Raw genomic sequence first — 15,935 nt, forward strand, 5'->3', positions numbered from 1 at the left:
TTTAAGCATTTCACATCTTTTATTTTTGCATCTCAATTCTTCGACAATTTAATTGCACCCAGATCTACAATAGTTTGAAAACGTGCACAAAAAACGTGAGTTTCTTCATCCTGCAAAGAATAAAAAAAATAAAATCTGACCCAGGCAAAAAAGGATAGCAGGAAACTAGTGTTAATTCTATAGTTCTCCTAGTTAATCATAATTTAATACTTCAGCTTAATATACTTATAAAGACCATTATGTCTTTTAGTTTTGCCCCTTGCAGCATTCCCCAGCCCTGCAGTTAAAAAAAATATTTTCTCTATTTAAAACAAATATTTCAATGTTATCACCAACACCACCACTATGGTCTTAGTTATTTCTGAGAAAAGAAAAACATTTTCCTCACGTCCAGGCTCACTCCTGGCGATCCAAGGTCCACCAACCTTTATCAGATCAACACAAAGCTCCAAAAGTCCAGATTAACAAAATAAACGGATGGAAACACAGGAATGACACAAAACAATTACTGAGCAAGTTAGAGGTGAGACATGATATAGCTTAAAAGGTTCCTTCAACCTGCACTAAACAAGAGAAATCACCTTCAGACTTCTAAAGTGTTTTTTTTTTCCTGCATACATATTCAGCTCCTTATCGCACACTAAAACCCGTTAGACCCACAATGCCTCATTCAGGAAGTACAGCTTCAAACAGCAAATGCCAAATATTAATGAATTCTACTTGTACAAGGAACTGTATATTAAATAAAAATAAATAGATATTTAAAAAGGAGGGAAAGAACAGTCCATCTATTATGTTATTGAGTTTTTTTCTTCCTTTTTTTTTCAATTTTTCTAAGAAAAATCTGACGTAAGAAAAACATTATTTATGCCTTTTCAGATTTTTCTAAAACATTATACTTACAGTTTATCAAGAAGATCTTACAGATATACAGTAAAATAAGAGGAAAAATACAACAGAAGAAGATCTTTGAAAACTATTTGCCAACAGAATTTAAAAACATAATAAATAAATAAAATATCAATTGCTTGATGGTGTAATTACAACTGAAGTAGATGTCTAAACCAATGCAGGAGAAAGCTGTGAATTTATAGTACTTGGTTTTTGCATTAAGTTCAACAAGGGACCTCTTGGTAAAAAATCGGGGCAGGGGTTAAAGTAGATGCTGATGAAGATCCTCCATGTCAGTTGGCTGCGAGGCCAGTAGCTTCAGAAGAAAGCCTGAGACAAGAAAAGACATTTCAAGTCCAGCAGATTATTAGAAATTATTAGGCAGGAAGCTAAAAATGACACATATTTACAGACAAAGAAGGTTTTTCATCTGAAGAGTAACGGTGCGTTCACAAACGCGTTTTGAGCATCGGGCGCGTCTGATTTGCATTCAAAGTCGATGTGGAGGCACGTCAAGGGCCATTGTGAGGCGTTTCACGCGTCTAACGCGGAAAATTTAAACCGTTTGGAGCGTTTTGAGCTTTTGTTGTTCCTGTGTCTGATACACAATAATCACTTTGATTAGATCTGAAACGATTAGTCAGATTAATCGACTGACATAAGCGTCAACTAATTTTGTAATCAGATCATTGTGAATTGGAGAAAATTAGATTCAAAAACATGCTCTTTGCTGAGAGAGAACATACTCAGAGCAGAAATAATTAAGCCAAAACTGTACAGAAAATGGATACATTTCATGGGGCGTTCACACCAAACACGTTATGCGCGTCAAAAATGCGTCCAACGCTTCAAGTTCAACGCTTGAAATTTTGCTCTACACAGGGCCCTAAACTTTGAATGTAGACCAGACGCGCCTGACGCTCAAAACGTGTTTGATGTGAACGCACCTTTACTCTTCAGATGAAAAACCTTCTGTCTGTAAGAATGTGGCATTTTTAGATTCACCTGGTTCAAATTATGGAAGCAAAAGCTTATATTCAGCACCTTTTGCTATTCAATTATTAACCGCTTAATCCAATAAGAATTAACAAATCAGTCCTACACTGTATTGAATGTTAAGTTGAGCAGAAAGGTCCTAGTTTTTCACATGTTGATGTTAGAAGTATTTTTTTTAGCTCTTTTGATACAAATGATAAGGCATACACTAAAGCAGTGCTATATTGGAATTGATTTGTATATTTGCATCTTTTAATTAATCTCTAGCAATGTGTAACAATTTGCAGAATATCCCAATTTTTTTATCTCATTAACAGTCACAAGAATGATAGAATAATCAATTGCTAAAATACTCGTCAGCTGCAGCCCTAAATTTGCTGATCGATTCGTGAAGTTCCAGTGAATTGTTTCAGTTTTACATCATTTATCTGAAGACTTGACATTATCTGTTCCCCGCCAGCATTAATACATCACCGGAGTTGCCTCTCTAGTTAAGCTGTATAAATTTAAATAAAGACTGTCCAGTCTTCACTTACATCACAGGAGAACACAAAAGTCTGCAGCAATGAACTCGTTAAAGGGAAGAGAGTGTGCAGGCAGTAGCTGCATTACAACAGGAAGGTTAGAGGGGTGTGTTCACACACTCCGATGGAAAGAAACAGTTCAGCAATATCCGCAACGCAGCTGGGCTAAGGCCAGAGCTACCTTCCATAAAACCTTCTGTTTTTCTTAGCTTGTGTCAGATGTTCGACAACAACCCACTGGTAAACACGCACAAGAAAACTGAAATCTAGTAAAGTCAGATTAAAAAGGCAATAAGCCGTAAAAATAAAACAATAAAATCCCTTCCTGCTGCAGTAACATTCATGCTGCAGTCTTACCGAGCGTTGATCAGATACTCGGCCAGGCTGATGCTGGCATGGGAGCCGGTGATGGTGACCTGCCTGTCAGTCGAGCCCTCCACCGGGTTGGCAATTTTTATCTGGGCCCCTGACATCTGACGTATCTCGTTGATCTTTGCACCCTGACGGCCTATGATGCAGCCGATGAGCTAGGGGAGGAGAAGAGGTAAGACAAAAAACGATCACTTTAAAAAGCAATGTTTGCCCTGCAGAAAATACTTACATCATTTGGAATGGTTAGCTCATGAGAGCCAGTTTGTGCAGAGGCATCCATCCCAGCTTTAAGAAGAAAAAGGAAGCCCAATGAGAAGAAATCCAACATATGCAAGTGGAAATCGCTCTGCAGCAGTAGATCCACTTACCCTGGAAGCCTTGGTTGCCGTGTGCAATGGGGAAGGGGCTCTGCTGCATTGCCAGCTGGTGAAGTTTAGTGAGCTGTTACCAACAATTGAGGGGGGAAAAAGCAAAACAGAGAAAAAGAAAATACAGTTAGGAGAAAAAACCTATGATCCTAGTCTAAAATGTTGCAATTCCCCTTTTGTATGTACTTAAAAATGATAATGAGCAGAAATTGTGAAATGAGTCCATGATTTGGTCTAGCTCTATTATAGAAAAACTGAAGCATTTAATATCATCTCAGAACTTGCAGCATCTTGCAAAAGTAATCATAACCCTTAAACTTTCCCTTTTTGTCACGTTTCAATCACAAATTTCAATGTCTTTCAATGGGATTCTCTGAGAGCCAAACAAAGTCAGGGAAGGTTTTCCAAACTGGAAGTGTGTGCAGTGGGTTTCTTATTAAGTCCTGTTTAAATTTCAGAAGTCACCTTATCAAGGTGACAACTTAAACAAATGCACTCTTGTGCATTTGTTTAAGTTGTCATTTAAGTCATTTAAATTGTATTCACATCAGCCCTGTTAAGTCTGTTTTAATCAAAATAGTTCATCCTCTTAGTAAGTCTGGTTTGTTTGGGGCGGTGTGAATATGTAAAGAAACTCTGAAGCGAAGCAAAAAAGCTAACTCTGGTCCGCATAAAAACCTAGGTCTCTGTTCGGCTTATGTGAACTCTGGCACAGATCAAAGGCATGTGTGAATGCCAAGCGGACTGAAGGCCGCTCCAAAAGCACGAAGCGAACTATAGAACAGGGCATTCTCTATAGTGCCCTGCTTTACAGAGGTTATTCTGGGTAAATACAACCAAAACAAACAGGCAGGTTTAGCGCCAGCGGGAGAAATGACTCACTGTCGTTTACTAAAGACAAAAAAAAGAAATCCTATAAACGCTAAAAGACAAAAGGAAGGAAGTTGCACCCATCTCTTCAGTTATTTCTTTGAAAGCGAAGCGCACCAGATGAAAATGTAACAAATGTTGCGATTCTGGTCTCAATCAAACCAAATCTACCTAATAGTTGGATTATCACCCACAGCACTACTCAATAGCGCAACCACAAATCTACCAAAAAGTAGTTGTTCAACTAAACCGACAGGTAAAGAGAGGAAAGCATTAATCAGGGCGTCAGTCAAAGAGCCACAAGGGCCATTGGCCCTTTAATTTATTGGGAATAGTTGAGGATCCCTGCAGATCCCTGAGGAGCTGCAGGGATCCACAGCTCAAATGGGAGAATCCATCAATACGACAACTCGCAGTTTTTCATTCAAAAGTGGAAAAAACAAAACAAAATATAAAATGATAGTCAGAAAAGACCAAAGTTGTACTTTTTGGTTTTCAAGCTAAGCACTGTATATCATCCTGAACACACCATCCACACTTTGAAGCATGGTGGTGGCAGTAATATGTTGTGGTTTCATCTTGAGCTGAAACGGTATCTGGTCAAAGTTCATTTGAAGTGTAAGGGAGCTAAATCCAGACCAATACTAGAAGAAAACCTTGTGGAGTGTGCAAAAAAAAAAAACTTGAATCTGGGGTTTAACTTTCAGTACAACGAAATGAAACACAGTCAGAGGTAGAATGATCTAGTCAAAGTCCAGACCTAAAACCAATCAGGTCTGGAACCAGGAACCTGCGGCAAGGTTTGCACAGTGATGTTCAGGCATTTTCATCCAGTCATTTTGCATTTTGAATAACATAAAAAAAGGATTGAATTTTGTGGTTTTCACATTACGTTGTGTGGAAAAGTTCGAGGGCATGCACACTTTTGCAGGGGATATGGAGGTGTAGATCCAGAATGGGTGGCAATAAAGAAATGGAATAAGAGGGTGGCATGGCTTCCCAGGACGAAAGTTTTTAAATACATTGGATCACTTACAGAGGGCCCTTCACTTACATCAGGCTGTGGAATGGCGTGCTGTCCTTGGACAGCGTAAGCCTGCAAGGAGAGCACAGCAGTTAGGAGGGAGTGGCATTGTGACACAGTGTACAGATCCATCAGCACTCTGCCCTTGGCGTGGTACGAGAACAAAGCTGTGTCTGCCACACCCAGCAGAGTCGTTACTAAATGGGGAGACGATGTGTAACGTTTCTAACCACTAAACACGAAGGAACCATCAGTAAAAAAACAATATCGCCTACCTGACCACCTGCAAAGATGACGGGAGAGCCTGAGGGTTTGGGCCTGTACGGGATGGTCACTCCTTTTGGTGGAGACTAAGAAAGAAAGAACATCCTGACTTAGGAAGATGGTTTGACGTTTAAGAGCATCAGTAGCTGCGTTTCCATTACAAATGTGCAAAACACTTTGTCAAAATTCTGATGTCAGATTTTTCTTTTTTTAATTGCCATGTTTCCTTAAAATTTAGATGGTCAATGGAAACGTAACTAATCGTAACTAACCGATAATCCCAATTTATACCTCCAGCATGACAACACAGATCTGCTTGACGCACTCGATGATGGACTGGGGGGTCCCTGCAATGGTGATGGCACGTTCTGTTGAGTTGGGCAGCATGTCCCCTGCTACTTGTACCTGAGCTCCTGCCGACTGCAGGGAAAAATGAGAAGTCGGGGGACGTCCCGTATGAGAAGGATGTCAAACGTTTAACGCTTAAGCACAGAAGGAGGAAAACAAACCTCTCGGATTTCTTTGATCTTACAGCCACCCTTGCCGATGAGCGAGCCGCACTGGCTGGCAGGCACAACGAGGCGCATGGTGACTGGCGGTTTGCTGGTGGCCGTGCTGTTCGTCATGGAGGTGCTGATGTCCTGCAGGAGATTTGGAGAACATCAGACAAATTCTACGTTAAAATACTTTAATTACAAGGGTTATATTTTTACTTTCTTTGGCCTCTACTTCTGCAAACTTTATGCAAGTTCGTGACATTAAATAAAAAGAAACGTTAATAATCCAAATGGAATACTTTCGTGTATGTTGATGCATAATATGTAGAAGAGCATTTCTCATATCAATGGGACACAGGTGGAGCACACAAGGGAACCCACAGAAACACCTCAGGGTCTTTGAAGACCAACTTTTGACAATTTTCAGCTGGAAAACACAATTTCAAGTTTCTAACCGGTTACAATACGCGTTATTTTATTTTTTTTGGTCAATTGTTTGTCATCATATATTTTACCAGTCTTACAAAATAACATTTTAGGCTTATTTAAGATTTAGGTCAAATTTGGGGTTTTACTAACAAAACCTGACGACATCACTCACTCTGCAATTCACAAACACGGTCCTCTCACCTTCACATCTTTAAAAACTTTCATTTAAACACCAAAATGAGAAAAATCGTTTTGTCAAACTGATTCTTTCAATATTTTTCCTAGGATTTCTGTTTCACATAATCCTTTGCTTTATAGCTCAGCCTTCCAGGTTGCAAATTTGACACAGAAATTATTAGGTAAATGCAAATGTTTCTAATTTCAGTAAAGATGCGGTGAGAAAGCCTAACCTCCTCCAGTTTCTCGATGATCATAGAGAAGGCTTTAAAAATGGAGGTGGTGGGTCCTGCGAGGGTTATGATCCTCTCTGGACAGTTCCCCTCTGAGATGTTGATGCGAGCACCGCTCTGCAGACACAGAAATGTAAACAACACAGAAATCAGCTGGCTTCATCAGACGATGTCGAAAAGAACAGCAAAGTGCAACTATGATCAAGTTTGTTCTTGTTTGGGAGCAGTAAAGTTTTTACCTCCTCTCTCATCTTCTTCACTGACTCTCCTTTCTGTGGAGAAACAGCAGATATGCAATATTTACAAAACACAGAGAGACCAGCAGCAGATTGCATCAGTCCAACAGTAAAAAACATCCTACCTTGCCAATTATGCTTCCAACCTCCTGCAGAAATGAACAAAACAAAAAGAAAACGTTAGCAGCTCTGTGTTTTTCATGCGTTTTAGTGAAGCAAAGTTTCTTAAAACCCAAAATAATTTGCTTCACATGCCATGCAAAGAGTAGCATGTACATTTTAAAGCTTCAAACCAAAGAAAACTTTGTAAAGTTCTGACTTTCTAAAACTATTAAAAACAGATAACTGAGATAATAATGCTAATAATCGTAACCACACTAAAATTTAAAAGACATTTAAAACATTAGCTGCTCTAAAGTGACATGAAGGACGTGGACATAAGCTGCAAGAATATAAGGTTTTTGTTTTTTTTTCAGAACAAAACAGACTGGAGATTAAGTCAATTTATTCCTTCAAATAAAGCAAAGCTTCACGTTCACTCAGACTCTCGAATCGAGAGTAGCGCCTGACTACTTGTGTAGGAGTCCTCGCAGCCCTTCTGTCAGGCCCACCTGTTCCTTCCCTCCCACAGCACGAGGGAAAGGGCATTTAGGCCTGCACTTCCTCTGAGCGCAAGGGATCAATATGTAGGGCGGGAGCCCTGCCGCAGCCTTTTCTTGCACGCTTTATGGCACAAGTAGAAGGACTACTGTTACGTTGGCAACTTTAACTGCAAACAGTTCGACAAAATAAACATTTTCTGAATGTTCCGATTATTTTAGATATCGAGAGCATTTTGTTCTAGGATTGTAAAACATTTTTCACATAAAAAATGAACATTCTTACAGATTTAAAAACTCTTTGAGTTCACAGTTTTCTTAAAGTATTAGTACAAAAATTAACACTTATATTTCTGCATAGGTTGGCCACTAAATACAAAATCTGCAAAGGCTAATGAGGCACATGTAATAAAACTAATAAATTGAACTTATTCAGACTGAACACTAGTTTTAATGAGTGCGTTTGTACAACAGGAATGGCTGCATCTTTTCATTTGTCTCTCTGCCCTTTTTTTCCTGTTCAATTGCGAATGAAAAAAGGACAGTAGTTCCACAAGAACATAAAAAACTCAGAAATGGCCAGTTTTATTTTTGTTGTTGCACAATCATCTTCCCTTGAAGTCAGCATTGAAGAAGCAAAGCTTGCAGCTCTTATTTAAAAATTTGCACCTGCTGTAACTGAACAGGATCTATAAGGAAGGAAACTAGAGGAAGAATTTCAACTTCAATTTTATTTTATCCCCTTAGATTTATCACCTTATGTATTTTAAAAACTGCATATCTGGACATTTTTATATAAATTATTGTGGCAAATACTCACACATAAGAGCCAGCTGAGTTTGAAATGTGACATATGATGACCCCTGATTGATTGAAAACCAAAACAACACGTAGTGGTGGGAATTATAAATTACAATCATAACACCACATCCATTACATCAGACTAAGTAAAATGCAGGAACTTATTTTAATTCTAATTATTTTAGTGGTTGACAAAGTGAGTACAGTACTTTTCTCCAGGCAGGTGTTAATTGATGTACTGACAAACTAAAGGTTCTCAGCTTATCTGCAAATTTCAGCAAGTCAAATCTATGACTTTTTAACGCTACTTTCAATTAAATTTAAGACAGAAAAAACTGTAAACATAGAGGATAGTTAGGGGGAACCTGCTGCATTATAATCAGGAATAGCATATACTGTGAAAACTTCATGTATACGATGGAGGCCAGTAGCCTCAATCGCGTCAAGTCACAGAACGCCATAAAGATGCCTCATACTCCCACAAGAAAATGAAAACACATTAAATAAGCCTGCCACGAGAAGATTTAAGACCTACTTACATTTTCGTAATGAATTTAAGACACTTTAATGCCTTAATTTTACACACAAATGCAAGACTTTAAGGATGTGCAGACACCCTGGTTCTGCAGAAGAGGCTTCAGCTTTAAACTCAAAGTTTAATGCAAAGAATTCAAACCTACAAACATGCAGAAAGCCATGGGGGTAAAATAGAAAACACAGAACAATCGTTAGCAGCCCTGTTAAAGACAGTGTAAGCAGTCACTAGGAGTCTCAAAAGTCCATTCTGTTTCTGACATCAATGTTATACCAGTCCGTGTCCTTCCTCTCTCTCTCTCTTTTTTCTGCTTGTACGCACACTACTGCAAACTACAGAACCATAACATACAAGACTGGCGATATAAACAAAAACTGATTAAAACAGGCCAGCATCCTTTACTCCATATCTGTTCCATTTGTTTGATTTGTAACACTTGATCGTTTTCAGCATTAAAGCCTGCTTTGTACTTAACCAAGTCTAATTATTTCTCAAGTTAATAACTCCCAAGAGGTTTAATGGTCGGGTCCTGGAACCTGGGTGTTACATGGAAGAAGAAAAGGGTGCAGCACAATGTCTATTTCCAATTTCCAGCTTAAGACTGAAACACGGATTGATCGTTGGGCGATGAATGAATGGACAAATGGAAGAAGTAATTGTTGGACAGGTGCAAGAAGCCGTAGCGTAGACAGATGGAAAGATGGAGGGCTTGTTGGATGCATGGATTTAGAGGAGCTGAACAAACTCGCACAAAGAAGGAGGAATTGCAGGATAGGTAGATTGATGGATGAATGAACACAACGCGTCCACATGTAAGTTTTATTAATAAAACAGAAAAGACACATTGGCAGAACCAACTTGTTCAAGTCAATTCATATACTTAAGTGAATTTGGAAAACAGGATATAATCTATTCTTATATAAATTAATTGTTTTTCTGTTTATGTATGACTCTGCAGGAATCCTGTCTTCACTCACCTTCCCATGCATGAGTAACCTGATGGTTAAGGTGACATTAAGTCCTCCTTCAACTAGACTGGAGTCCATCGCTGCAGTTCAGTCCACACTGGCCAACAAAGTAGGTTTTTGGTGACTGGATGAATGTCTGCAGAAGAGATAAAAAATGAGCAGATTAGAGAAAAATGTGGCTACAGGAACACAGGGATAACATCTCAGAGTGAAGCCTTGGTGGCTAGTAAAAACGCTGTTACAGCAGATCAATGGAGTGATGCAGGCAGTTCACTTTTTTCTCTTTTTGCAGGCGAGTGTGTCACTTTGGAAGAATGAGACGTTTCAGTGCAGTAATTCATGTTGGACTGGCCCGAGTCCACTCATTCTCACTGACACAATGACCCACTGTGTCCCTGGTGCTGTGTCTATTTCCTGACACTGAGCAGCTGTGGCGAACTAACTTTTTAATTTTCTCTCATCTATCTATGTGGGGTCTAAATCGTTCGACACTTCGTTGCATCTAACTGTGGAGATGAAAAACAGACAGCTGAATAAATAAGGTGAACATAGCAAATAAATATTTGCGAAAAGGCACCACGCACAATTTGGGAAAGCTGAATTAGCGCCGAAGAGGATCTGTCCCAACTTCCCAAATATTTTCCCCACTTGCAACAAAATTAAGCTGAACGGATAAATTCATTCAATCCCTACGTGTTTAATACACTCTGAAAGGGCAGTGGGTCGCCACTAACTCACAGGCAGCCACCAAGTTAAACACAGTTCGGTAATTTTCCATTCACAGCACGCTAGCATTAGCATCCTCCGATCCAGGAAATAGCCGCATCCCGCGGCCTACGGATCGCGCTGAGTTATTCCCGTCCTTCACTCTGAGAGGAAAGAAAAGAAAACACGCTCACAAAGACGGATTTCTGGAAGACTTACCCGAACCGTCCCTTGAAGTGTGTCCAGGGGGTGGATAGGGTGGCAAGGGTGGAAGGGGAGAGGTTCGGGAGGGAGTTTTAAGAGGACCCGGGGAAGAGGGAAAAGACGCCGCTGTTTGATCGGACTCCACTCTTCTCTTCTGCTTTGCACAAAAGACAAAACAACTTTGACCCCGTCACCGTCCCGCCCCTCCGCCGGGTCACCCCCGCCCACCGGGGGGTCCACGCCCATCATCCACGGAAGAGCAAATGGAGCAAGTATTCACATATTATCAGATTATGTTGATTGGTATAAAGGGGTTGATTTTATTAACACCACAACGTTAATGAATCTGTGGGCCAGTGACGCTATTTACATGTCTTAAAAATCACTAGAATAATTTATTAATTTGTTAAAAAGGTGGGAAAAGCACCAAAAAATTTCTCAAGAGTAGCACGTATTTACCATATTTTTAATTAAGTGAAAGTAAGAAGTTGCCGTCAAAGTATTTCATAAAAAGGCTACTTAAGTCAGAGTAAATGATCATAACATTTGATTTACTGACTTAAAATGATGTCATCAGACAAATTCAAGTATTTTAAAGACTAAAATGAACAAATTAATATAAATAAATGACATTATTACAAAATAACACATGTTGAGCAGAAGAAATGCTGTTTCAAATAATATTCTATAGGCTTAAATGAGAAATATTAATACAAGTACAGGTCCATAACACATTTACTTAAAACTTCTCTCTGTCGGTTGTGGTGGTGTAATGGTCCTGGGCTACTTTTCACTTCAGGACCTGCATGACCTTCCCTGAAACATTATTTGAATAATTTTATTTTGTTGATTTATTAATGAATGTAAAGAAAGAAGATAACATATATTATTTTCCTCATGCATACCTTTTATGTAGCAATTCTTAAACACTGATAGGGACACAACATGCTCCCTAACTGGTAACTGCCCTGTGGAAACATTAAGCATTCATTTGGCCATGGCTGGGAACCCGTATTACCCACATTGTGTGTGTTTTAAACGATAACAGACCTGGAGGTTATGCTGCCCCCCCACTGCATTTGTAAATGAATCCAGCAGATGGCTCAGTAACACTGTGTGAGGATGTGCCAAGAATCTGCAGTGGCAGTCTTTCCCCGACGTGACGTCCTTCCTATATGTGAAAAAGTACATGTTATAGCTGCTCTGAGTAGTAGTAGTAGTAATAATAGTAGTAATAATAATAATAATAATAATAATAATAACATGACAGACATAAAAAATGAAGTACATCATTTCACAAAGAAAGAGATATTTCGTCAATTTACTCATATCACAAATTTAGCATTTTGAGATATGAAGAACTTATAATTCAATATTTTAGTCATAAAACAGATCTTTTCTTTTGTTTTAGCCAATGTTTTTCATCAATAATCCCCCTATAAGAACATAACGGATGGGCAATATAAACTTAAAATCTTTTTGCAATATTTTGTTTAGCAACTATTAAAATACATAATATGCTACATAAGTTATCAAAGTTCTGTGTGATTGTTTTGACTCTAATAACTTGGCGGCAACGTCACAAATTAACTTTCTAGCTTAGAAATGTTTGTTTTGCTTTTCTTTTAAACATATCAGGACTGATTATTGTGTTTCTTTCAATAAGATAGTCTACAATGCCTTCTGCATTTTTATTGTTTAACAATCAAATGTTATCAATCTGCATTTCTTTATTTTAAATCTAAAATAATAAATGAAAACATATCATGAAACATTAAATTTAAGAAATACTTTTGGTGTTTTGAGGGTTGATAGTCAAAGAGCTTGAGAGTTGCTCCATAGCTGAGCATCGTGATGTTAAAACTGCAGTCTGCTTGAACTTGTGCGCATGTGCATTAATCTGATGTACGTCAGGGCGGCCCCATTTTAAAGTTCAAGTGCAGAATGGCCTTCTACTGTCAGCAACCAATCCTTTATAGTCCCCTGAATATTCTACAAACCAAATCTGTAACAGAAATGATGTCCTTGACATTGGGGTTTATGTGCTGTTATTTATCCAGTACGTATAGCGCATGCATCTTTTGTGGCTCATTTTTATAGATTGGAAATTACTGTGCTCTCCGTAGATTGGTTTCTCACTGGTAGAAAACCGAGCTCAGCTACTCTGACAGCAATTTCTTTTACCACTTCCTGTTTCTTTCTTTTCATGTTTGAAACATGAATTCAGGCAGTAGATATGGGAGTTTGCTTTATGAGCCATCTGCAGTGTAGCTGTGCGCATGTTTACAGATCCACAAAGCATACACTGTGTCTTATTTATAATTTTCTCAAAAGAGCGACAGCTGAGCAAGTTTACTGTAGGGCTTAACATGCTCTTCCTCTGCATTGTTTGTGGAAAATGTTACTTTTAGTTTTTGTAAATGTGAATTTATATGTGAAGTGAAAAACAAGTGCCATTTATGTTTCTGTCCCAAACAAAAGAAGTTTAATTAGTGTAAGTCTTTGATGTGAGAGGAGGTGCAAGCTCTTCAGCTTTACCAATCTGCATGCTCACCCTTTTTGGTGCCTCCTCTGTTAAGCAGTTACTTCTGTAACCACATCCTAATTTCCATCTCATGATCCATTCCTCTAATTTTCCCCACTTTCCCCTCACATACTACTGTCTAAGTCTTTCTAAATGTTCAATTTTCCCAGTTTTTCTTTCACATATTCATCTAACACCCCACTGGCCCTCTTATTCTCTTTCTCTCTCATTGCTCTTTCCTCCATTCATGAGTGGTCATTGATTACCATTCAGCAACTGTACGACAAAATGTCAATCGCCCACCTAACGTGCCCCTGTCAGCTGCCCCTTATCCCCCTCTGTGTAATGCAGATGATATTTACCACATCTTCAGTTTTCTGTTTTAAAAAAATAAAAGAAATAATTGAATTAGTAAGTATAAAATTAAAAGGTAACACTTTATTTGAAGGGTTGTGCATAAGACTGACAGCGTTGTTATGAACATGAAGGAGTTGTCATGTTTATAACTGTTGCCTTAAAGAGTCATTTGGTAAATAATATTTTTATTGCAAAGTTGAATTAAAACTTGCATTAAAAGTTTGTTAAATGTGTCGACTTTGCATTAAAAGTGTCATTATTTATCTAATGACACTTCATGACAACAGTCATAAATATTCATGAAGACTCTTTCATGTTTAAGACAGTAAACATGAAAGAGTTTACTGTCTATAGACATGACTACAGATAGATAGTCATGTCTATCTGACAGATCTGACAGATAGACATGACTATCTGTCTGTAGTCAGATCTGACTATCTGTCAGATAGACAGACAGACATGACTCTGTGTCATGTCTGTCTTATCTGACAGGCCTGACAGATAAGACAGATCTGTCATGTCTGTCTTATACACACCCCTTCAAATAAAGTGTTACTAATTAAAAATATGGAATAAAAATATAATATAAAAAAGAAACAGAAAAGATTAGATGCCTACATCTAATGAGAAAGGGAATGATTTTAAATATTGTACTTTTGATTTCCACTGAACAAACCCAGCAGTTCCAATATTGGACCAGAAACATCTGGATTTATTTATTCAAATTTTATTTGCCCCACTTCTTCTTAAAACACACTAACATCACTGCTGGTTCTGAACAGAGTTTAATATGTTCAAATCATAAATCGCCTCCACACTTTTGAAAGCCACTTACTTGTATCAGCCAGTTTCCTCAGACCTGAAATGTCCACAAAACAGTTTTTCATGCAGCTGCTTTGATCTTCTAAAAGAACACAGCTCTCAAAGTGAATATGTTGCACTTTTCACTGGTAAGGCTGGATTTCCAGCCACAATTTCTAGTTGAAAATAGCAAATCTTTGGAGTTACAAACATGGTTGACTGTGAAATATTTGAAATACATGCATCTAATATTACAAACTTCCAGAAAACTGCAAAACATCTGAAACCGTGAGTGCCTTTAAATCTAGACTAAAAACCCACCTGTACAGAGTTGACTGTGAAACATAATTAATGAAACATTAATTAAGTTTCTGATGTGTAACGGCAGCAGAATGAAATGTTTCAATTGTTGACTGTGTCATATGACTTTGTATTTTTGTGTTTTTATGATGTAAAGCACTTTGAAATGCCTTGTTGCTGAAAGGTGCTATGCAAAGAAAATTTGATTGATTGATTGATGTTACAGTAAGAAATTCGATGATTCTCTCAATTCCATGGAGGCGATTACTGAGTCATCTCTTAGGGAAAAATAGTTATTTAGTTTAGTTTATTCTAAAAATGACATGACTTGCAAAGAGATGGAAAACAGGACATCACTATAACATCTTCTACATTTTGTATAGCAATTTGACAAGCATATATTTCCTTGTAATTTCAGTCTGGATAAAAATGAAACCATGGATGTGCTTTTTGTGCCATCCAGGGAAGACAAAGGTTGGGATTTATCTCGTCAGAGCTTTGGGCAAGATGTACAGATCTGTAAACTCTCAAAAATAGAGATACAGGGTTGCACAGCGGGACTGAGCTGTCCCAACAGGGGTGTGAACAGATCCAAACGCCTGCACTTGTGTGGCGACTGCAACGTCACTATCTTGCCACAGCCACAGTTAGATAGCCCTGCGGGGTAACAGCGAGCGGTGACACGTGTCTGCGTAAACTGTCCATTCAGGAAGCAGAAATATGTGGAGAGGCTGCGACTCCCCTCTCTTATTTTCAGAGGATCTTCCACAAATAGGTTTCCCCCACAGAGACGAATAATTGGCGTGATATCTCGGGGGCAGGAGCAGTTTGCAGTTGCATGCCAGTCCTCCACAGGAAGAGCCCAGTCACGCATGGTGCTGGGCATGATCTCCTTGAAATCAGGTTGCACGTAACTTGTAAATTGACAAGAACAGACAAGTAAAATTTATTTTCAAATAAATTATCGTCCTTTAGTAGATGTGGGCATGTGTCAAGAATTTTAACACATAATTTACTACCTAGTGGGTAACTGATATATTTTCTGCCACAAGTTCAGGCAGGGTCAGTCAGGACACCTCAGCATGGATGAATAGATATTAAAGTATTTATATAAATGCTGAGGGCCAGACATGGAAGTGACATTTTGTTTCATAATTGAATATGAATCGATCAGAGACTCTCAAGTTACATTATGACTCCGTAATCCAACCACATTTAATTATTTCGCCATCTAGAACATGATCAATAGCCACGTTTTAA

General features: G+C 38.5%; 1 protein-coding gene across 2 annotated transcripts; it reads right to left on the minus strand.

The window, feature by feature from the left end:
- On the minus strand, positions 1–10,887 carry LOC116727659 (poly(rC)-binding protein 2-like). 2 transcript variants are annotated; one of them, XM_032575350.1, is made up of 13 exons: positions 10,709–10,887; positions 9,794–9,920; positions 7,007–7,030; positions 6,885–6,917; positions 6,646–6,762; positions 5,819–5,950; positions 5,601–5,729; positions 5,321–5,395; positions 5,076–5,117; positions 3,152–3,224; positions 3,013–3,068; positions 2,769–2,938; positions 1–1,221 (listed from the first exon to the last, which is right to left on the minus strand). In XM_032575350.1, the coding sequence occupies exons 2-13, from the start codon at positions 9,860–9,862 to the stop codon at positions 1,185–1,187; spliced, it is 957 nt and encodes a 318-aa protein (XP_032431241.1). In that variant the 5' UTR covers positions 9,863–9,920; positions 10,709–10,887; the 3' UTR covers positions 1–1,184. The 2 variants fall into 2 exon arrangements, with proteins under 2 accessions (XP_032431241.1, XP_032431168.1); XM_032575277.1 differs by having other exon boundaries at positions 5,058–5,117.
- Positions 10,888–15,935: the final 5,048 nt, after the last annotated feature.

This window comes from Xiphophorus hellerii, chromosome 1, assembly GCF_003331165.1.
Source record: "Xiphophorus hellerii strain 12219 chromosome 1, Xiphophorus_hellerii-4.1, whole genome shotgun sequence".
Lineage (NCBI taxonomy): Eukaryota > Metazoa > Chordata > Actinopteri > Cyprinodontiformes > Poeciliidae > Xiphophorus > Xiphophorus hellerii.